Genomic DNA, 24,106 nt, shown 5'->3' with positions numbered 1-24,106 from the left:
AGATGTACAGCTATTGAATGATGACAACATTTTTGATTTTGCTTTTGTGAAGGAATGTTTAAAGACAGAATTTAAAACTTTTGCTTCTGTTTTGGTATCTTATATTTCTTACTTTCTCATCTCAATGACAGCCCTACCATTACCAACATTTCTTGGAGCTTTGGGATAGATTCTGTGATAGTATTTTGCTGTATAAGTTATTTAAGGCTTTTTGTACTGCCCTACTTGTATCTGAACAGGTTTCAAGTAATATCTTCCATTCTCTGGATTTAAGCTTTGTTTTGCACCTATTATGGTTCAAGTGGCTCTAATCACTATGGGACTTAACATCTGAGGTCATCGGTCCCCTAGACTTAGAACTACTTAAACCTAACTAACCTAAGGACATCACACACATCCATGCCCAAGGCAGGATACGAACCTGTGACCGTAGCAGCAGCGTGGTTCCGTACTGAATCGCCTAGAACCACTCGGCCACAGTGGCCAGTGCACCTATTATGTTGTAAGTTTTGTTTCTTAGGAAGCTTCCTGACACTGTCAGTACATACAATAGGATCTCTGCCATTTTTAATTATTCTGCTAGATAAACATTTTTATATAGCTTGGTGAACTACGCATTTCAATCCAAGTCCCTACATGAGCAGATGAGAGGTCTGTCTGTTGCCAACAAGTCTACTTTATTTCCATCTCTTGCAGTAGATGTTATCCGAGGTCTTCAGATATGAATGTTGTACCACTCTGCATGTGGTACAGTTGTACACAAGTTACTAGTAGATCCATACAGAATCCATGTGGAATAATAATGGACAGGAAGCTGTTCTGTCCAGTCAGGTGTGTTTAAATATCTAGTACCTTTACTTTCAGATCCCTTATGTGCTGGAGTCCACTGCATTTTTCACCAAATGTGAGAACCAGTGGCATCAGCATATTTTTGAAATTAAGGTTAACATCTTTCAACTTTAATACAGATGCATTAATAAGATAAATGGAAAGATTACAAATAAACATTTCTTGGAAAGGATTCTAAAAGTGGTAGTTCCTAATGCTACTTTCAATCTCTCTCAAGTTGCTGCGACTGACGAGCAAAGGTTGTGTACAGGCACAGTTAAGTAATGGAGTGAATACATGTCTGGACTCTACATCGCAGATGACACACTGTTAATATCCACAGCATAGAAAATCAACCTTATAAAGAAGTATTAGGAGTTCTATTTTGAGTCAAAGTGCAAGTTCAGATCACATAAGAACGAGGAATGAACCACCCTGACATTCAACCAAAGTGACTTCGGGAAACTGTACAAAATCTAAACATGGATGCCTGGACAGGGATTTGGAAACAATCTCTTCTGAACAAGATATCCATGAATTAACCACTATGGTAAAGAAATATGAAGGTATGTCACAAACTCCAAAGAGGAAATGGCACACTGTAAAGATGTGTGATACAAGATTTTTGTTATATCCTTGGAAATCTACTCCTGTAAATGCTACAATATGATGCACATTCAAATGGCATTTTTGTCATTTTCCAGACTGAGGAATACACAATGTCTAGTTTGTGTCAGAAACTCATCTGTGTTAAATGCTTCTGTTTGGCTCACATTATCAAGTGTACAGTAATACCTTCAGAACTAAAACTAAGGTGGGTGCAAAACAGGTGAGGTTTGAAGCACCCAAATCATAACATACAGAGGATCATATTCTGGGTACAGCATTCCATGGTTCTTGAAGCTAGATAATGCAGAGGAGCCTGAGTGGCATTAGTAGGTGGATAAAACTGTAAGGACTAGTGATGGTGGACCTGGAAAGCTAGTTAAAAACAAGATACATAATGGAGAGGTAAAATGAACAAATAGAACAACCAAAATCAAATCATCTTCACCATGCTGCTACAGGGAGTAAAGAGTAGAATGGGTTCTATTGCCTGTGCTGTACCTGCGGAAAAGGAAGATGATAAACACACATTAAATCATGAGGTGTTAAAAAACTGAAATTGCATTAGAAAACAGTTTGACAGAGAGAGCACAAAGTGGTGTGGGGCTATTGCTTAAAAGACAGTGCCCAGTAAATAATCTAGATAGAATTATCTCCTCACAATGACTTGGATAAGTTCCTGAAGCTGTAAGGGAGGGATTAATGTCCACAAATTTGGTCCCATGAAGAGATGACCATTGTTAGTGCCAGACCAACAGAATGTTCCTACATATAGCAACACACAGACCATCCAAGGGAACAAAATAGCTTAGAGGATTAGATACTAGAATTGCAGACTTAGCAGCATACTCATTCCATGTATATGTAAAGGAGAACATTGTGCCACAATGCAGACCAGTAGCAATAGTTCGGACACTCTCAAACATGCACACATAACTGGACTGTTGGGGAACACACCAGTGGTCAAACAGATTTTGCAATGATGAGTCATGTTAAGTTGATTTAAAACTGACAGTCATATAGGTCAACATACACTAATCACCATAAAAAGAGCTGTGCCCACAGGGGCTCGATCGACCCACTACAAACTGGGAGAGTATCTCACACACTATCAGCTACATCGTTGATTAAGTTTGCACGCTCAGCCATGCACTCGGGGAGTGTGAGTGGGGCCATGATGTCGTGCCCACTGGATGACATAAGAGGGCCTGAAACACCCATGCTGACCAATAAGACAGTGGACAGCATCTCTAGAGCATCACCCGCACATGCACCATGGCCAGGAAACACGTTCGACAATGGGTTGCCCAGCTAGACTAGTCCAAGAGGAGCCAAATCATGTGGCTGCAAGAGGCTGGGTGGTCCTATCATTGTACTGCTTGCCAGGCAGGTCATATAAAAACCACCGTTGCCCATTGTTAGCAGCAATGGATACAGGAAGGAATGTATCCATGACACACAGGATATGGATGTCTGGCCTGCATCACAAGGAGGGTGCATGTGTGAACAGATCCAATGGCAATGATAGGGCCATACAATGGGCTGTTCTGCATTCTATACAAAATCTCGTAAGTGTTAGTACCACTGCCAGTAGGTTGCATGATGCAGGGCTTATTGCACAGTGATCTTTATGATGCCTGCCATTCACACCAATGCAGAGTCCTGCGCAACTCATCTGGTGTTGGCAAAGGCAGACGTGGGACCCTGAACACTAGCAGTGGGCCACCTTCAGTGACGAGTTCCACTTCTGCTTGTAAGGCGATGACCATTGGGTCTGAATCTGGAGGTGCAAAGGAGAGCACCACCAAGAAGGGTTTGTAGTCTCTCATCACATGTCCCACCAGCCTCGTGCGATGGTGTGGGGATTGATATCCTATGGTGCCCATTCACTGTTAGCTTTTCTAATGGGTTCCATGATGGCAACAAAGTACATGGAGGAGGTCCTGTGAGTGGTGGCTCCACCATTCGCAAACACCCACCCCCATGCTCAATTTCAACTCGTCAATGCTTGTCCCCATACTGCTGTCATCTCCCGAGTGTGCCTTGCAGCTGGGGACACACTGCCATGGCTAGCCACATTGCCTGATACCTCCCTGGTCAAGGATGTGCAGAGTACTATAGACCATGTCATCAGAACTCCACCTCCACCCACCAATTTGTGGGAAGTGCATGCTCAGGTGCCATGTGATGGAGTGTAGCAGGACTACACCCGAGACCTGTATGACTCCATCCCATGACGTGTGGATGCTTGAATTTGCAACCATAGGGGACCTACGCCACACTAACATGCACATTTTGTGGCTGTGAAGAGCAGTAAATGTTAGTCTTTCAAAGTTAAAAGTGTAATCATTTTGTACTTGTGGTACAATCTAGCTGCCTGCCAACAGTGATCACAATCTGCCTTGTCCTTCTAGGTCCAGCTCTTTTTATGACAATTAGTGTACTATACACATATAGTTTAGCACTGAATGGACCAAAAGTCGATACGAATGAAAAAGAACTGTCCAGTTTGCTCCCATGACGTGCCACTTAAAATGTGTAGGACATTCTGAAGACAGATACAGCATGCTGCCTGGTAAGATAGATGTCAGAAATGATTCTGACAAATGGAACAGCAGAAGAACTGACATATTAGGGTGGTAGAAGTTATTGAATATGCTCCATTGATAGAGATGTTTGAGACAGCACTGAAGCTGCCAGTCAAGTAAACAGGTCCACTGAGAGCTGCAACAGACTGTGAAACCACAGACAAACAGAGTGCCTGAGATGCCTGACAGGAGATGATCCAACAATAAGGTTGACTGCTATGGCAAAGAAAGTTGGTTGGTTGGCGGTTAAAAGACTAAACAATGAGGGGTCACCAGTGACTTGGTCAAGAGCTAGTGCATGTGGAGTTAGTGACATCTGCGAAAGTTTGATTAGATTATGAAAGTACAGGGGTTGGACAAAAACATAGAAAAATCACAAGAAATGTATGCTCGAACATAAATGCACATGCTAGCCAACTCTGCAGGTCGTGCTGTTGTATTTGACCACAGACAGCACCTGTGCAATGTCCTCAATATGTTGCAAGTGTCAATCGTGGTCAGAACAGTGTTCTGTGTAGTTGTGAGTGCATTATATTGAAACTAAGTGAATTTGAATGTGAGAAAACTGTTGATGCTCATATTGTGGGTGCTTCTGTAATCAAGGTGTTTCAAGAGACAACATATTGAAGATTTATACTGCATACAGGGAAAGTGGAAAAACATCACACGCTAAGTGTGTGTTGAGTGACTGTGATGGATAATCATCAAAGAGGATTGTGACAAAAAATAATACAATAACAACTGCAAAAGTCATTGTAGAAATGAATGCTGCATGTGTGAATCCTGTCAGCACCAAAACAACATGAAGGGAGCTTCATAAACAGGGCATTGCAGGGCGAACTGGAATTCCAAAACCACTCATCAATGATACAAATGCCCATAACAGGAAAATGTGGCACCAAAGCCATAAAACCTCGATGGAAGAAAGTCATTTGGTCGGATGAGCCTTGTTTCACACTATTTCCAAATTCTGGTACAGTTTACACCCCAAGAGTGAAAAAAAATGGTGCGGGTTCAGTAATGATTTGGGCAGTCATACTGTGGTAACCTATGGGATCCACAGTTACTATGCAAGGTTACTTTACTGCCAAGGATTATGTGACCATTCTGGCTGATTAGGTGCATCCCACTGTACAACGTCTGATCCACAATGGTGATGCTGTATTCCAAGATGACAAGGACCCTGCTCACACAGCTGGCGTCATTCAGGACTGGTTTCGTGAGCACAAGGATTAACTCTCACATCTCTCCTGGCCACAACAATCACCACATCTCAATATTATTGAGCCCTTCCCATCTACTTTGGAGAAAAGGTGTATAATCACTGTCCACCTGCATCATAACAACCTGAACTTGCCACTATTTTGCAGGAAGAATAGTATAAGATTCTCTTTATAACCATGCAGAACTTGCATTTATCCATTTCTTGAATGACAGCAATTTTCCTACAAAGTATTAGGCATGGTGATGTGAAGTGTTTGCGGCATTTCCATATTTTTGTTCACTCCCTGTATGTAGGAGTGGTAAAACTGAGACACTAAAAGCAATTTAGGTGCCAGAACTGAGAATAAATTCAGAAGTACCAGTACAGAGACAAGGGGTGTCCCAAGGCTCATCTGCGGTGAGAGAAACCTCACTCATAACTAACCCTGCCCAACCTACACAGAGTACGCGAAAGAACTTGCCCCCCTCCTAACAGCAGTGTACCGCAAGTCTCTAGAGGAACGGAAGGTTCCAAATGATTGGAAAAGAGCACAAGTAGTCCCAGTCTTCAAGAAGGGTCGTCGAGCAGATGCGCAAAACTATAGACCTATATCTCTGACGTCGATCTGTCGTAGAATTTTAGAACATGTTTTCTGCTCGAGTATCATGTCGTTTTTGGAAACCCAGAATCTACTATGTAGGAATCAACATGGATTCCAGAAACAGCGATCGTGTGAGACCCAACTCGCTTTATTTGTTCATGAGACCCAGAAAATATTAGATACAGGCTCCCAGGTAGATGCTATTTTTCTTGACTTCCGGAAGGCATTCGATACAGTTCCGCACTGTCGCCTGATAAACAAAGTAAGAGCCTACGGAATATCAGACCAGCTGTGTGGCTGGATTGAAGAGTTTTTAGCAAACAGAACACAGCATGTTGTTATCAATGGAGAGACGTCTACAGACGTTAAAGTAACCTCTGGCGTGCCACAGGGGAGTGTTATGGGACCATTGCTTTTCACAATATATATAAATGACCTAGTAGATAGTGTCGGAAGTTCCATGCGGCTTTTCGCGGATGATGCTGTAGTATACAGAGAAGTTGCAGCATTAGAAAATTGTAGCGAAATGCAGGAAGATCTGCAGCGGATAGGCACCTGGTGCAGGGAGTGGCAACTGACCCTTAACATAGACAAATGTAATGTATTGTGAATACATAGAAAGAAGGATCCTTTATTGTATGATTATATGATAGCGGAACAAACACTGGTAGCAGTTACTTCTGTAAAATATCTGGGAGTATGCGTACGGAACGATTTGAAGTGGAATGATCATATAAAATTAATTGTTGGTAAGGCGGGGTACCAGGTTGAGATTCATTGGGAGAGTCCTTAGAAAATGTAGTCCATCAACAAAGGAGGTGGCTTACAAAACACTCGTTCGACCTATACTTGAGTATTGCTCATCAGTGTGGGATCCGTACCAGATCGGGTTGACGGAGGAGATAGAGAAGATCCAAAGAAGAGCGGCGCGTTTCGTCACAGGGTTATTTGGTAACCGTGATAGTGTTACGGAGATGTTTAACAAACTCAATTGGCAGACTCTGCAAGAGAGGCGCTCTGCATCGCGGTGTAGCTTGCTCGCCAGGTTTCGAGAGGGTGTGTTTCTGGATGAGGTATCGAATATATTGCTTCCCCCTACTTATACCTCCCGAGGAGATCACGAATGTAAAATTAGAGAGATTCGAGCACGCACGGAGGCTTTCAGACAGTCGTTCTTCCCACGAACCATATGCGACTGGAACAGGAAAGGGAGGTAATGACAGTGGCACGTAAAGTGCCCTCCGCCACACACCGTTGGGTGGCCTGCAGAGTATAAATGTAGATGTAGATGAACCTGATTAAGAGGAAAGACAGTAAAAAGTAAAAACTACTTTCACAGAGAAAATGGAGAACCATTTCAATTGTCCACAAGTTATCCTTCAACATCAGAGGCGAAGAATCCAGGAGGTCATGCTTAGCGTGGAGAGCTAGAAAGGGGGGGGGGGGGGGGGGGGGGGGGGGGACGACATTCAAGCATAATGCGAGCTACTGTTTGTTAGGCTCCACAACATGCGGGGTGGCTCACTGCATAAAATAAAACTGGAGGTGACTGATTCGAAGGCACAATAGGGTGGTGGATTCCTTCTGGTTGGACTGGATGGATGAGTCCCATGCAGTACCGGTCTCCCTTATAATGCAGAATTTATTAGTACAGGTGGTAGACCACCAGATGTTCCTCCATCTCTGAAGAGACATCTTATTTGCAACTGCAAATCTGTAACTGGGATCATAAAAGCAGATGTAGGGTGAGTAATTGCTTCTCTAGCCAAATGGTCAACCAGTTCATTGCATGGGATACCCACAAGGCATGGGAGTCAGAGAAATACAACTGAGCTGGTTGCACAACTAAGGACAGAGGGAAGAGTTTCAATAGCAGATATTGTGGGGAGACTGGGGTAATATCAATCAATGGACTGGAGATGATTATTGAGTCACTATAAGTTAAATCATGACTGAGTGAACACTGCTTAATAAAATGTAGGGCTCTATTAATTACTATGAGCTCTGCTATAAAAACACTACACATTCCCGGCAACAAATGTTGTTCCTGACTGGTGGGAAATGTAGAAGCATATTCTATCCTCTCCATTGTTTTAGAGCTATCAGTGTAAATGACAGCAGCATCCTGACAGTTCTGAAAAACAGGAACAGAAGCCACAAGGTCATGAAGGAGCTTGAAACAGACTGGTCCTAATTAGTGGTCTGGGTAATAACCCTGGCCAGGGAGGGAGGGGGTCACGGGGAGCACATATGGTTGGAAATCTTGGCAGAAGGCCATGAAACACAGTCCAACTTTAATCCCACCCAAGGGCGGGCGTCAGGGGTTGATGTACACAAAAAGAATGTGATACGATGGATGATTAGGAAATTGTCAGATGCTGATGGCAAAAGTGAGCAAGAACTGGTACCACAGATCCTGAAGAGGGAAGACCCTACTTTGGCTAAGAGACTGTCTAAATGAATAGTATGGAAGGTGCAAGTGCCAATGATGGAATGTGTCCAGTGATTTCCAAGCTGAAGGGACCAATGAGGCATAAACCTGACAACCATAGTCCAATAAGCATGCAACCAGGGCTCAGTAAATCTAGAAGAGAGTAGCACAATATGCACTCTGAGAAGTGTGGGCAGAGCGTGTTAAGCTTTCATATGCAACTACTCTTTAGTTGATGAATATGGAGCAGCTATATCAGGATTATTATTTTTTTTTTTTTTTTTTTTTTTTTTTTTGTCGAAGAGGAGTCCAAAACTTGGCACTGAGCAACAACATCTAAGTGTTGGGTACCCAAGTAGAATTATACGTCAAGACATACCATGGTACAATGACAGAATTGTATGACTCACATTTTTTGTGGAAGAGAATTGGAAGTCATTAGAAAGGATCCAAGTGGAGGCCCTTGGATGGTGTGTTGGAGCTGGCATTTAGCCAAGGCTACAGATTTGGGGCTATACCAAATGTAGAACTTGTCAACATACAGTGCAGGAGTGACCAATGGTCCTAGGGAGGTCACTAGTCCATTGATGGCAATGAGGAAGAGAGTAACAGCTGTGTGATGTATCAACTCTCTTTTAATTCAAATCAACTGGTGGGGTAAAAATTGGTGAACAAAAAGTAGTAGGGAGTCTCAAAAGTCCCAGTCATGGAAGGTTTGTAAAATGTGATGGTGCCAATCAATGTTGTATGCCTTATATAGGTCAAAAGAGACCATTGGCATTTAGAAACATGATTGTCAGATTGCTGTTTCCTACCTAACCAGATGGCCAGTTGCGTATCATACCTCCCAGAAATGACACTGATAAGGAGCCAAAGATCCCAGAGGAGAATTCAGCATAATCAACTGGCTACCATCCTTGAAGAGCACATTGGTGGGGCTAATCAGTCAGCTGCTGTTGATGGAAGTTGGGATTTTGTCTGGATTAAGGACTGAGGCAATGATACTATCTCATCATTGCAAAGGGAAACCACCTTCTAGCCAAATACTGTTTAAGCCACTGAGTAGATGGAACATTTTAGTAACATTCATTCAGATGTTGGATCATTTGGTTATAAACTGAATTGTGACCTGGGATCATATCATGTAACAAGTCAAGAGCCTGAAGCATTTCCAGATCAGTGAAAGGTTCATTAGATAATTCAGCCTGGCAGGAGGGTAATTCCTTCTTAATGTATTTACATAGACAGCAAGTCTTAGCACGAACCCACTTGAAAATGAGGAAGGTGGTCTGTGGAGAAAACCACCTTGGATGTTGCAGGACCCTTTGAGGATCTTGACACTTTGTAATGTCTTTGGTCCACCATGACATCAACAAGTGGCAGAAGGCACCTGCAGAAAGGGGAACAGCAGCTCCAGCAGTGCAGGTAATGGCATCGATGACATATCCCACAACCTTGTGGACACAGCACAGGTGTTCAATTGCCACTTGGCTCTTTGAATAGCACAATATGGTAACTGGTCCATTGGGCAGTAACAAGGAAGGTAAAGGCTCACCAAAATGTAGTCACTTCTGCAAAAATTGTTGGGTACCTACAATACAAGATTGGGGGAGGGGATTGTCATGTCAATACCTGAAAAAGTGACATGGGTGGGAGTACTGTCACTGAGGAGACACAGATCAAAACCGGAAAGTAGCTGGTGAATCAGAAGGCCCCTACCAGTCAAATTAGTATTACTTCACAGGGGGTGGTACACACTGAAATCCCAAAGTAGGAAAAAAGGTGAGGGAGACAGCTGTTGGATTCAGGTGGTCATCGCAAAGTAAGTAAGTGCACTGCATGGAGGCAACTCAACATTATAAATGGTGATCAGTAGTGTCATTTGCATTCCCAATGCAATTCCTTTAGAAATAGTATGGAGGGGAATCCACTCGCTGACGAAATCAGTGCAAACCAATGTGCAGACTCCACCTGCCTCAGGGTCAGTACAGCTCCAACACAAGGCATAGTAATCTCATAGAGCGTGGGAATGGTCATTAGTGCAGTGTGTTTCTTAGAAACTGCAGAACAGGAGAAAATTAGAAGTTGTAGTTACAGCAGGTGAAAATAATACCCATTGGTGTACCATTGGACCATAAAGCTGAGGGTGTCCTGGATAGGCATAAAGGGGCCAAAAGGACAGATCACACACCAGGATCACTGTCTCTCACCAATGGATGTGGAACATCAACAAACATTGGTTCAGAGCTTGACAGCGCGAGGAGAGTTGGTGCCTCTGGGGTCCCAGAGTAGCCAAGATTCCTTCTTCTTCTTCTTCTCCTCCTCCTCCTCCTCCTCCTCCTCCTCCTCCACCACCAACACCACTTTTCATGGTCAAGTTTGTTGTGAGGGCTTGTCTACTGTGACTGCAGAAACAGAAAAAAGGCTGTGCGACCCTGGAACCCACTGTCCAAGGCTCTTTCAGGCAATGGCTGGTGTTAGGTGTATGATCTGTGATTTCTGGAGAGAGGGTTCTCAAGAGTCATCCTTGTCACCAGTAGATGCTGGAGGAGGAAGTTGCTTCTCCAGATGACAGCAGGGAGTGGTACCCGAAGATGGTGCTCCATAAACCATGTGAATGGCAGGCCTATCAGCATCATAGTCAAGTTTATTTGCACTATTACCATATGTCAATGTCAAGAGAATAAATATACCAGATACAACTGATGACCTGGCCACAGTAGCAGCAAAGTTTGATATCACTGAGATCAGATACAAATGATCATATTTTTTGAGTTTCAAAATATCAAAGATGATTTGTGACTTCCAGTTCCTGTATTTTGCATTCCTTTAGTAGGTTAACACAGTTTATGGATTGGGGAAGGTGGTCATTCCCATAACTGATACAGAAAGGTGGTAGAGAAGATGGTTAATTTTCATAAAGTGGTTAGCCACAGTCTCCACAAATGAGGTTGTAAGTACACCAGGAAGTTGTATGTCCAAAGTGTTAGCATTTAAAACATTGCATCAGGTGTGGGAAACATGGCTTCACATCACAGCAGTAACACACGATTTTGATCTTTTCTGGGTGTGAATCCCCTTCAAATGTGAGGAGAAATGCACTGTTGTCTACCTTGTCAATCTAGTGGGCCACAACGTACACAACATTCAAAGTGGATCCCTTGTCTCTTTAAGTGTTTGCACAGTTCTTTGTTTGTCTACAGCATAAGGTCCCAGTGAAAGATGAATCCCTGTATCATATTAAGGTTCTTATGGGGTGTGATGGTAACAGGTGCATCACCAAATTGTTTATACACAGTAAAGGCCAGGACTGTGTACAATTTGCTGTCTTAATTAAGATGGAACTACTTTGCAAAATCCTAAGAGAAGAGAGTTCACCAACTATGTTTTCAATTTTCTCCACAAAACACATTGGTTTAGTAGAGGGGCAGGACCAACCATTTGTTTGGGTTCAAATCAGTAACTGTTCACAAGTAGTTTGGTTTCGTTTTCCTCCCATAGCACAGTCAAGGAGGTAAAGTTCTAGGATCATAAGAATCAGCACTAAATTGTGGTCTGTCTGAAGACATTGCTGCGACCTCATGGCCACTGGCTGATACCTTTGCTCGTTTCATGATCCCAAATCTCTGCCATGATGCTGCCTACTCCAAATGAGAGTTCTCGCCACAGATGTCATCCAGCCAGAGCAAAGGCTACCTAGCAATATGGCCAATGCTTGAATTCACATGCCTGCGAATGAACAGGCACCACTGCTCGGCACACGTGGTGTGGTGTCAGCTTGGGCATCAACAATGCAATCCCTGTGTAGTCAATGGGCTACCACTGTACGAGTATGTAACGACCCCACCTACATGGATTCACTACCATGCTTGGTACGCACAACCTTCCTCACATAGCCTACACAATCTGTAAAAATACTGAAAAAGGTGGAGGTAAACCCAGAAGTGGGAACTGAACACAAATTAAAAGAAATAACTGGCACAAAATTAAGGAACAATGTGGGTCAAATTCGAATTGACATCCTATGAGTTAGATACGCTGTCAGCAGGGAACTTGTCCTAGAGAATTAGTCAGAGAGGAGATATAGTCAGAGAGTAAAACTGCAGCACAAGAAAGGAACAAGTCCTCCAATGGCTTGGGACTACACTCTTGCCACACACATACAAGAGTTGCGAGACCCCTGTGGAGTATGACAAATAATGTTAAGCTCAGCACAAGCCTTGAGGTACATCATTCTGAATAAAATTCCTCAACAGAGCTGAATATATGCGTACATTAAAAAGACTCCAGTCTTTTAAAAACTCATGAATGAAATGAGGCAGGCAGCCTCAGAAGCCTTATCTGTGTGTTATATGGATGATACTCGTATTCCAGCACGGTCTTAGGCCTTTCCCACATCAAAACGTACAGCTACAATGTTGCACTGCTGCAGAAAGTTTTACAGAGCAATGCCTATGAAAACCACATACGATATTTGTTAGCAATTTCTGAGACTCAAGTCACCTTACCAGCAACCCACTGATCATTTGTTTCGTCACTTTGCAGACACTACTGGAGAGGGACATGGAATAGTGGCTGCAAGAAAGGTACCTATCCTTACCAGGCTTAGAAACAGGGATTATGGTGGCTTCACACTAATGTATAGGAAATGTGCTGTGCTTCCAAATATGATTGTATGTATGGATGAGAAACTGCTTGCCATAAGGAGATAGATGTTACAACACCTGAATGTGAATTATATCTGGTCATGAGTCTTAGGGTTGTGTTAATGAAAGAGCACGTACCAGCTTCCTTCCAGTAAAAATTGTGTTACAGCATTCACAATTATGACAACTGAATGAGATCTCCTGAGCCACTGCTGCTCGTCTCTGAGGTATGAAGGCAGGAAAGTAAAGTGTGGAGTTTAAGATGCCAGTACCAACCAAAGATGTTCATTATATTGACAGAATCCACAATGATATCCTTAGAAATGGTCATATCGGGTATAGCAGAAACAATTTTTTTTTGTCAAAAACACAACAAAATTTCCCACACAGGAGTGGGAGTAAAATTAACAAGAGTGATCCAAGTGGTTGTTTTGCTGTTTCTGATAATTCAATGGCTCTCTGTACACATTTATTGATAATGGATTCAGTTCCGCACTGTGTGGTGTCATTAAAAAGCACACAGATTTTGTCTCTGCATGTGAACCATGACTCAGCATTCCTTAGTCCACTGGACAAGCAAGGTTTGTTGCAAAACTTTCATCAGCAATAAAGATCACATTCGTAAAGTACTCTACCTGGTAATCACTGCTGTGGAATTGTTGTTTCTCAAATGATGCCAATGAGAAACAGAGCCAACTTTAGAAATCTGCCATCATCTTATGTATGGAATGTAAGTGAATTACACACAGGGAATGGCCTCTTGAGTGTGCATCTGAAACAATAGAATACTCTAGACAGAGGACAACCTCAGGAGGAGATACCCATGTGCGACGCTGAATGAGTAGAAGCTGAAATAGATGTTGGATGTGGTTTCGCAAGTGTTGAAAAGGAGAATATTAAGCTGGTCCACAATATATGCGAGGAGCATGGCTCACATAGACCTACAGGCTCTGGGAGAGCCCCAAATGGTATGATGGGCACTGCAGTCACTGTGCAGTAAGAAAGGTGTCAGGAGCTGAGTGATAAGCCGTAGTACATCCGCCCTGATGAGAAGCGATATGGGTGTCTAGATGTCACACAAGAACATGTAATACTGGAAACAAAATGTTGACAGCAACAGCTTGTAACTGGGTGTTCAGTTGAATGATTTAACCATGGATAGTGTTTAAGATGAGCATCATTGCACCTCTGCAAGCAGAAGTTCCCTCCAAGATACATAAAGTTCCAGAGTGAAGCATAAAAGATCAGTGCGGTCTCAAGAGTGTATTTTCGTAGGCATAAAGCAGCTGAGGATTGTGAATGTAACAGCAGGTGCAGCTCCGCTCTATGCAATGTGCAGCCACATACACTCCACTGAAGGACAGCCATATTTCAGGATGAGAGATGTACAATGTGGTAGTTGTAATTACTGTGGTAGCTTTGGGGTGCCTCAATTTGTATGCATTCAACTACTGGATTGAGGAGGAGGCGGATCATTCTGCTCCACTATTTCTTCAGAGGTGGGGTTTTCCTCCCCAGGCTTATTAGCTGTATCTAAGGTAGAGGATCAGTTGGTAATTCACACCAATGAAGTGGACGTTGGCTGCACAATGTCTTTGCATGGTGCTGCCTTTGAGGAGTATCTCTGAGATAGTGACAGGGAAGAACATTTCTCTCTGCCTTTTCATTTCCTCCCACGCTTGTTGGGCAAGGGTCTGCACCTTTGCTGGGCTGCAGTAGGCAAAAAATTCGTCTCAGTACTGTTCCATCTTAAATTTACATTCCTCTGTATGAATCATAAGAAACTTCCTGTGTGTGGCTGAAGGTTGTACAGAATATTGTGAGGGTACAACAGTGGCAATTGAGAGTGCTACTTTTGCACTTAGGGATTTTACAATTGTGATACTACACTGGAGGCTGCAGATGTGTATGTCAATACCTATGGTGAGTGACCTTTAACAATGAAAAGTATAAGGTCCTTCACATGAGTACTAAAAAAACACATTAAATTTTGGTTACACAGACTTAAAGGCTGTTGATTCAACTGAATACCTAGGGACGATAATAATGGGTAACTTAAACTGAACCATCATTCAGAAAATGATGGAGTGGCAAACAAAAGACTGTTTCATCTGTAGAACACTTACAAGACACAACAGATCTAGTAAAGAGACTGCTTACACTACACTTATCTGTCCTCTTCTGGAGTACTGCTGCACGGCAAGAGATCCTTACCAGAGAGATTCGATGGAGGACATGGCAAAAGTTTAAATAAGGGCACCTTTTTTGTATTATTGTGGAATAGTGTGAAGAAAGAAAGAGAGAGAGAGAGAGAGAGAGAGAGAGAGAGAGAGAGCACACATGAGGTGGGGTGGCAGTAATTAAAACAAAGGCATTTTTTGCTGTGACAAAACATTTTCATGGAATTTCAATCACCCTCTTTCTCCTTTGAAAGTGAAAATATTTTGTTGACTCTCACCTACACATAAAGAAATGACCATCCTAATAAAATAATAGAAATCACAGTTCAAATGAAAACATTTGTGTGTTCATTTTTTCCACATTGTTCAGGAGTGTAAAAGCAGAGAAATAAGGAAAATGGTTCTATGAACCCTCTGCCGAGCACTTACATGTGAATCACAGAGAAGTCAGATGTAGGCCCTGTTTTTGGTCACAGCGTAGTAAGAATAGTGCTGTGAATGCCAGACAGTGGTATGGAAGGCTTTCGTTTGACAAATACTTCCCAAGCAACAGTGAGACCTTTTACCTTTATGTAGCCCATTCATTGAGGTAAAAAGTAAGACAGTCATCAATCTAAAGATTGTTTTGAACATGCCAGTGCTTTACTCAGCATCGTCCTATTGGAGGTGGTATGTCACTGCCTCCTTCTGATCTTCAAACTTACTTACCCAGCCAGCCACAGGGAGATCTACAGTTTAACACAGATTCTGAACCTGAGTATGGAACTTTGCATTTTTCACATCAACAAACACTGCCAGAGGCAAAAGAAGGGGTAAGTGACAGATAAAAATCCTAGGATTAATTGGCGACTCATAGTATACACAGGAAAAAGTTACATGGTCTCCTGTACAGTTAATGTACTGGGGGAAGGGAGTGGGCAATCTCCTTAACATGCATCTCTCCCAAAAGTTAGTTGCATTTTTAAAGGACATGTGAGTACGGCTGAAACATTACACTGATAGCAATACATCGGGTTTGGTATACAGGATCTTAAACTCCATGGACTGCCTTGAACTTTGATGAGGGTTCCATCGTGCAAGAGTAACGAACAGGGTGAGGGTAGGCACTAATTTATTATCTACCTTCTTCATAGCCCATTGTACTGCTTTTATGCCCTGATTGAAAAGGTAACCTTGGATTTCCTCCTTGGTCAGACTGTCAAACCACTGGGTAGTAATAAACACACATGAGTAATCTAGTGTGTGATGGACCTCTACACGAACAGGGCATCCACATAGGATAGTAGCTCGCAATAGTGTTTGAGCCTAAATGGCACTGTCTGTGTCAATTAACATGGTTCTACTATACAGGTGGGAATATGACTTCAGTGAGCCTGAAATTGTGTCCATTCCCTGCTGAATGACAAACAAGACTGACTTTAACAAAACTCTAACCTCCTTCCATGTGTGACACTATGTACTAACTGGATGGTTCATCATTTCCTTGGGTTAATTACAGTTCTGTTTGTTGGATGGAGGCTTACTAGATTGGTTTGATGTATTCATCGTGTTTTGGACCCCCACAATTGCTAACATCTCTGGAGTTGTATTCCTTCATTCTGGGATTCGTCACATAGGGGTACTAAACCTTCTTAGATGAGTGTTCATACCAATTGAACTTCAGACAAAGGGATCAACTGGGGACTGGAAAGACACCACCTCAGACAACCACCCTTCCCTTATTACCATGGAATATGTGTGAGCCATGTATCAACCCAAGAGGTGGGAATTATACACTCCTGGAAATTGAAATAAGAACACCGTGAATTCATTGTCCCAGGAAGGGGAAACTTTATTGACACATTCCTGGGGTCAGATACATCACATGATCACACTGACAGAACCACAGGCACATAGACACAGGCAACAGAGCATGCACAATGTCGGCACTAGTACAGTATATATCCACCTTTCGCAGCAATGCAGGCTGCTATTCTCCCATGGAGACGATCGTAGAGATGCTGGATGTAGTCCTGTGGAACGGCTTGCCATGCCATTTCCACCTGGCGCCTCAGTTGGACCAGCGTTCGTGCTGGACGTGCAGACCGCGTGAGACGACGCTTCATCCAGTCCCAAACATGCTCAATGGGGGACAGATCCGGAGATCTTGCTGGCCAGGGTAGTTGACTTACACCTTCTAGAGCACGTTGGGTGGCACGGGATACATGCGGACGTGCATTGTCCTGTTGGAACAGCAAGTTCCCTTGCCGGTCTAGGAATGGTAGAACGATGGGTTCGATGACGGTTTGGATGTACCGTGCACTATTCAGTGTCCCCTCGACGATCACCAGTGGTGTACGGCCAGTGTAGGAGATCGCTCCCCACACCATGATGCCGGGTGTTGGCCCTGTGTGCCTCGGTCGTATGCAGTCATGATTGTGGCGCTCACCTGCACGGCGCCAAACACGCATACGACCATCATTGACACCAAGGCAGAAGCGACTCTCATCGCTGAAGACGACATGTCTCCATTCGTCCCTCCATTCACGCCTGTCGCGACACCACTGGAGGCGGGCTGCACGATATTGGGGCGTGAGCGGAAGACGGCCTAACGGTGTGCGGGACCGTAGCCCAGCTTCATGGAGACGGTTGCGAATGGTCCTCGCCGATACCCCAGGAGCAACAGTGTCCCTAATTTGCTGGGAAGTGGCGGTGCGGTCCCCTATGGCACTGCGTAGGATCCTACGGTCTTGGCGTGCATCCGTGCGTCGCTGCGGTCCGGTCCCAGGTCTACGGGCACGTGCACCTTCCGCCGACCACTGGCGACAACATCGATGTACTGTGGAGACCTCACGCCCCACGTGTTGAGCAATTCGGCGATACGTCCACCCGGCCTCCCGCATGCCCACTATACGCCCTCGCTCAAAGTCCGTCAACTGCACATACGGTTCACGTCCACACTGTCGCGGCATGCTACCAGTGTTAAAGACTGCGATGGAGCTCCGTATGCCACGGCAAACTGGCTGACACTGACGGCGGCGGTGCACAAATGCTGCGCAGCTAGCGCCATTCGACGGCCAACACCGCGGTTCCTGGTGTGTCCGCTGTGCCGTGCGTGTGATCATTGCTTGTACAGCCCTCTCGCAGTGTCCGGAGCAAGTATGGTGGGTCTGACACACCGGTGTCAATGTGTTCTTTTTTCCATTTCCAGGAGTGTATGTTACCCAGTGATCCTTTAGGTGTCAAATACATCAGCCACCCATCAGTAACACACAGGAAGGAAGATAGGCAAAAAGGAAACTAAATGGCAAAGTGGAGGAAGAATGTAAGAAGTCAGTGAAAAAGAAAAGAAAGACAGCCTGTGCATAAAGAGAGTACAATGTGGTGTCACAAGTGAGCACAGAGGACCTTGCAACAAAGAAGGAAGCAGAAAAGTAGGTCTGACATGGGGAAGGGGAAGCAGTTTATTAGCTCCTTGGGGAGGATTTAGGGAAATTACAGAAAATCTAAATCTGAATGAAATTTCTTAAATGCACCAAAATGAATATGTCAATAGAGATCAAGTCAATGAAAGTGCAATGATATGAAAACATGCAAATACAAACTTTTTAGGTATGCTGAACCTGCTATGTAATGATTATGTAGTGACAACTGAAAATTGGTGTCAGATCAGGACTTTAACCCCGATTTCTCACTTTTTGTGAACAGGCATCACAACCATTAGGCCACCATGGTATGTCTAAGCATGACTCACCATTCAGCCTAGGACCTTTTCTATACAACAATGCAATTTAATATGATGCTTAAGTGGTTCGTAGTCAAAGTCAAAGACCTCTTCTCATAAGAAACAATGACATGATCATCTGTGATAAAGACAAAAACTGAAATCAAATAGCTCCAAGTTTTGTTTATTTCACTCCCACAAATGACTGCTAGGGCAGTCCATTAGGCTCATCTTTGGATCTACTGAAAAGTTACATTGCAGAGTGACATGGACTTCAGACATGTTGCTCGGTAACAATTTTTTCTTTCTTTCTTTGTTTTGTGAATCTTAAGTTGGGTATAATAAAAAAAAAGTTGTGGATTGTGATTGGTTATGCTTGGTACACTAGAAAAAAGCACACTCACATCGACTGAACTGTGTGACAATATAAATTATGTAACTGATTTATACAGATTCAGTCTAAGCCAAAAATATCCTCATTAATATATTGATTCTATGGGTGGAATGGAACATTTAAAGTACTCTCAGCAATTGAAAGCCATTTTTTATATATATTTTTTTTTTTTGTGGGCTTCAGCATTTGCATTTTAGAATCCTGTGAAATATTGAGACAAAGATTGAATTTAGAGTTCCAGGACTATTTACATGTATCTGATAGTAGGCTGCAACTCATCATTCACCTATGGGAAAGGATGTCTTTTAATGTGACCAAGATGTCTAGGAACTAACACATTTGAAGTGAAATGGTTTACAATAATGGAGTCTAGCCAGTCACAGATGCTACCACACAGATCAAATATAGTTAACTGTCATAGAACAAATTTTGGGTAAGAGAAGAAAATCAGTTGGTCTTTTCAGAGGAACCATTCTGGCATTCGTCAGACTCATTTGAGGGAGTCGCCAGAGAGGTAAGAGAAGACTAGCATGTATCACTGTTTTTGAAAACTGCTGTTTGATACTTTAACCTCAAACATTCAGAAAGCTTGCCTTAAAAAGACTGCAGCTAGCCACTAAGTAAACATATCTCGTGAAAACATTTGCACATATATCTTAAATTTACTTGGAGTTTCAGGTAGTAAAAATGAGACTCAATTCATTTTATGGTCTACAGATCCAACAGTCTCAGCTTCAAGCCTTGGACAGTCCATGGCTTTACTCCTCTGTCACTTAGTGCTTCTTTCAGTTCTGAAAATGAACTGTGTGTATAAAAATGCCTCATGAAACCTTGGCTTGGTGTCCATATCAATCAGCATATCCCCAAACAACTGGCACAGTAAATCAGTTCTAAGGTTGAAGGATGACATGGGATACAACTTCCAACATGACCATGTACGCACTACAGCATGAGGGCCCAAGCAAAAATTAAATACACTGTCACTGAACTGGAAATATCTATGAAAGAATAAAGAGGTTGACTTTCAATTAACAGAATCTGGAAGACTGTCTAATATAAATGTTACACTACTTCTAAATTATGACTAAGTAAGAGGGATAATGTAATAGGCGACACAACTTCTAGATTATGACGCGAGATTTCTTAAAACTGCAACATACTTGTCCTATATGTTATGTGATGTTTATTATGGTATATCGTGTACTACATTTTAACACCAACTTCAGTCAAGAGAAATAGGGCATTTAAATAACACCGAGGTTTTAGAAGAAAATTTAGGGTGTATAGTTAAACATCCACATAATAGTTATGAGCATTCGTGAAAGTTAATGAGATCGCTGACTGAGTGAAATTACTTACGATATAGACGCAAGTGTAATATAATACAAGGCGAAATGTAGAACTACAAACTTCATTAACAAATTTGTTTGCAGTCATTCTAGAGTAAACTTACTTTGACAATTTCTGTGCGAATGCCCGCTGAACACATGCCATGTTGTACTACACGCGAAAGAAACAATGAACATCCCACTCTCAATTCGTGAGCGGCATATTAAATAAACGATGACGTTATTTCCCGTATGAGTTTATATGATTTACACTAAACTAAAGCACAATTAAAGTGAGAAGTTGCCAATACGAAAAACTCTTTACGCGACATTCCTAACTTTAAAAAAACTGTGGCTGCACAACCATTCAGCAAACCAGCGTCCCCAGTACCTCGCCCTTCTGTTTATATCACGCCCACAAACCAAACAACAGAACAGATGTATCTTTGTATATGATCTTTGACATAAACGCTGTTTTGACAGCATATATATTATTTGTAACATTCGTCCAAAGACCACTGCGTTCGTAAGATCGAGGTGTAGTAAATATCTTCATGCCTGATCCAGTCAACCAATGGTCTGATCTCAGATCGGCAGTTTTAAACACTATCTTCCGAACTTCCTTATAACCATCAAAGTCCTATATCTGATCACTAGGATCAAAACCACTCATATTAAGTTAGGCCAGCCATGATAACATCAACAACAGCGAAAAGGCCGATTCACACTTGACGGAATGCTACAACAGAGCGTTCGACAATGAATTTCAAATGTCGTTCGCACCCCGGCAGCCGACCCGAGAGGATGTCTATGCGTCAGCAGGTCATTAGCACCGCGGCAGCCGAAGTGAGTGGACGGCCGTCAGCTACTAGCTGCGAGCAGCAGCAGCAGCAGCATCGGATCGAAGCAGCGGTAGCGGCAGCAAGGACGAAACAGCGGTGAAAGCAGCCGTGCCGTCCGAAACAGTAAAACTGTCGTAAAATCTACTGAAGCACTCTTGAGCTCAGCGGAAAAGAGCATTTGACTCAAAGCTCCCGCACCCTCAGTTACACATTCTCCAGCGGGACTCTCTGATCTGTGGTAGGGCACGTCAATGCCAGAGGCCTGATCACATAGGATAAGGCTTTTTTCTTCTTCCTACGCATTCTTGCACCGCGCATTGTACCTCGTTCAGATAAGCCGAGGGGACTCCCCACTTCTGTAGGATACACATTACGCCTTTTCCCCTCAAGGAGAAAAGCAAAAGTATTGTGTATCCCTAAAAAAATCCTTACACCAGGGAGATGGCGAATTCCTCCAGCAGATCCCATCCTACCACCTGCAGTATGATGCATGCAACACAAATGATAGCGGTACCTGCTGTTCCTGTGAGCATCTCTGTCCTGCTCGCCACTACTCAAGAGGTCATGGCCCTGGAATGGAAGTGCATTGTCCAATTGATGGCTGGCGACGACAAAGCTCAAACTGTAACACAACAATCACACACACTAACTACTCCAACACTAATGAATATGCCCTCTATCTCACCAATGAGGACGCCAGAGCCTGAAGAAGAAGAAGAAGATGATGATGATGATGGTTTATGGGGCGCTCAACTGCACAGTTATCAGCGCCCGTACAAATTCCCGACCGTTGCCGTTGCTTAGTCCAATCTTGCCACTTTCATGAATGAGGTTCACTCAGCTCCCTCCATCAGAGGTTCGAGTCCTCCCTCAGACATGGGTGTGTGTGTTGTCCTTAGCGTAAGTTAGTTTAAGTTTGATTAAGTAGTGCGTAAGCCTAGTGACCAATGACCTCAGCAGTTTGGTCCCATAGTCCTTACCGGAAATTTCCAAATTTTCCGTGAATGAGGATGAAATGGTGAGGACAACACAAACACCCAGTCATCTCGAGGCATGTGGAAATCCCTGACCCCACCAGGAATCGAACACGGGACCCCGTGATCGGGAAGCGAGAACGTGACCGCGAGACTACATAGCCTGAAGAGCTCACACCGGAGTTCTCAGTGCAAACAGAAAAACACATACTTGAGACACCACCTGCATCAATTCTAAAACACCCACTCTCACTGATTAGGTCCCGGGAACTAAAATCGCTGGCACTGAAGACCTCAGAGGAAGAACAGACATATGAAGATGAACCATTGTAGGTCGCAGGTTCAGAGCGCAAACAGAAGAAAAACGCACAAACAGGTGAGCCCACAAACTTACAAGGCATCTGCCAAGTGCTCTTGCCAATACCCACAGTTTCAGCCACTAGCACAATACACATAAGGAGTAACAACATGAACTACACTGTGTAAGTGCAAAATAACCACCAGTCCGCCACTGCTGGTAACAAAACACAGATTGGTTTTCCTCCAGTCATCATTCACGACTATGAGGACCAAAGTACCTTCAACAAAGCATTCGCGAGAAGACACGCTAACACAAAATTCTATGCCAACTTTCAGAGAACAAAGCCTCACTGTATGTGGCAACAAAAGCTGAATACAAAGATCTACTTGACTTCCTTAGGGAACGAAAGGACACTACTACATGTTCAGAGCTGGCGAAGAAAGAACACAGCAGTTTGTGATAAAGAGAGCGGACATATGTATCCCAAATGTGACAGTACAAGAGGAGCTCATTGCCCTTGGGAATGCTTAAGCACAAGCCTCATGATGGGCTTCTGGACACATAAAAAACGTACCCAACTGGCAGACATGGCCCACTCCTGCGACCTGCAGAAGGTATTCCATTCCACATGGCCATGACTGTAGAAGTACATGAACTGCCACAGCTAACCTAAGAATGCCACAGCTGCCAGCCCAGCGATTTAGTCATGTGGCTAAATACTGCAGTCTGATACTCCATTGCCGTAAATGTGTGCACAACCACACAATACAGCAGTCCACACAAAGCCAAACAGACCAATGCAAATGTGCTGACTGTGGCAGGCAACATGTGACCAACTACAGAGTCAGAGGGTGTGATGTGTACAAAGAGGCGCTGAAGCGCAAAAACGTCAAAAACATCCAAGCAATCGTCAGACCAGCTCTAACACCCCCCCCCCCTTCCCATGCCCAGTGAGAAGTGGCGTCTTCTTAACTGGTACAGTTGCTGGTACCAGTGGTGAGGGGAGGGCAGTGGACCCTCAGTGCCCACCACAAACACAACCAACACCCCCAGTAACAAACAAACTGTCTGTTCAGACAACACAATTCACTACATCTGCACTGGTTACAACACATGCACCTGAACATAACACAACCCCACTCCCTGTAGTCACAGACCGTGACACACATGCAACCACACAAAGCAGATGCACCCAAAACCCAGAGAAGGAGAATTGTGTGATGTCCTTAGGTTAGTTAGGTTTAAGTAGTTCTAAGTTCTAGGGGGCTGATGACTATGGCTGTTAAGTCCCATAGTGCTCAGAGCCCAGAGAAGGAGAGGGGGCACCAACAACAGAAGAGGGAACACAAGAACATCACAACAAATACATCAACAACAGGCCAACAACACACAAGCACACAGTCAAGCAGACAGTAAATCTCTGACCCTGACTACTCTCGTGCCACAAGCAGACACATGCACCACGAACATTCAAGCTGGC

General features: G+C 43.5%; 1 protein-coding gene across 1 annotated transcript in view; it reads right to left on the bottom strand.

Moving 5' to 3' along the window:
- The window catches only part of LOC124555399 (dedicator of cytokinesis protein 7), a 258,351-nt gene extending 237,595 nt beyond the window's left edge, over window positions 1-20,756 (bottom strand). Inside the window, exon 1 of the mRNA XM_047129295.1 lies at window positions 20,635-20,756. Within this exon, the coding sequence (XP_046985251.1) occupies window positions 20,635-20,675 (41 nt within the window). The 5' untranslated portion in view covers window positions 20,676-20,756. The remainder of the gene's footprint in view (window positions 1-20,634) is intronic.
- Window positions 20,757-24,106: the final 3,350 nt, after the last annotated feature.

The sequence above is a fragment of the Schistocerca americana genome, chromosome X (genome assembly GCF_021461395.2).
Source record: "Schistocerca americana isolate TAMUIC-IGC-003095 chromosome X, iqSchAmer2.1, whole genome shotgun sequence".
Lineage (NCBI taxonomy): Eukaryota > Metazoa > Arthropoda > Insecta > Orthoptera > Acrididae > Schistocerca > Schistocerca americana.
Note: the sequence above shows the minus strand (reverse complement) of the source record. Positions and strands in the feature narration are given on the sequence as shown.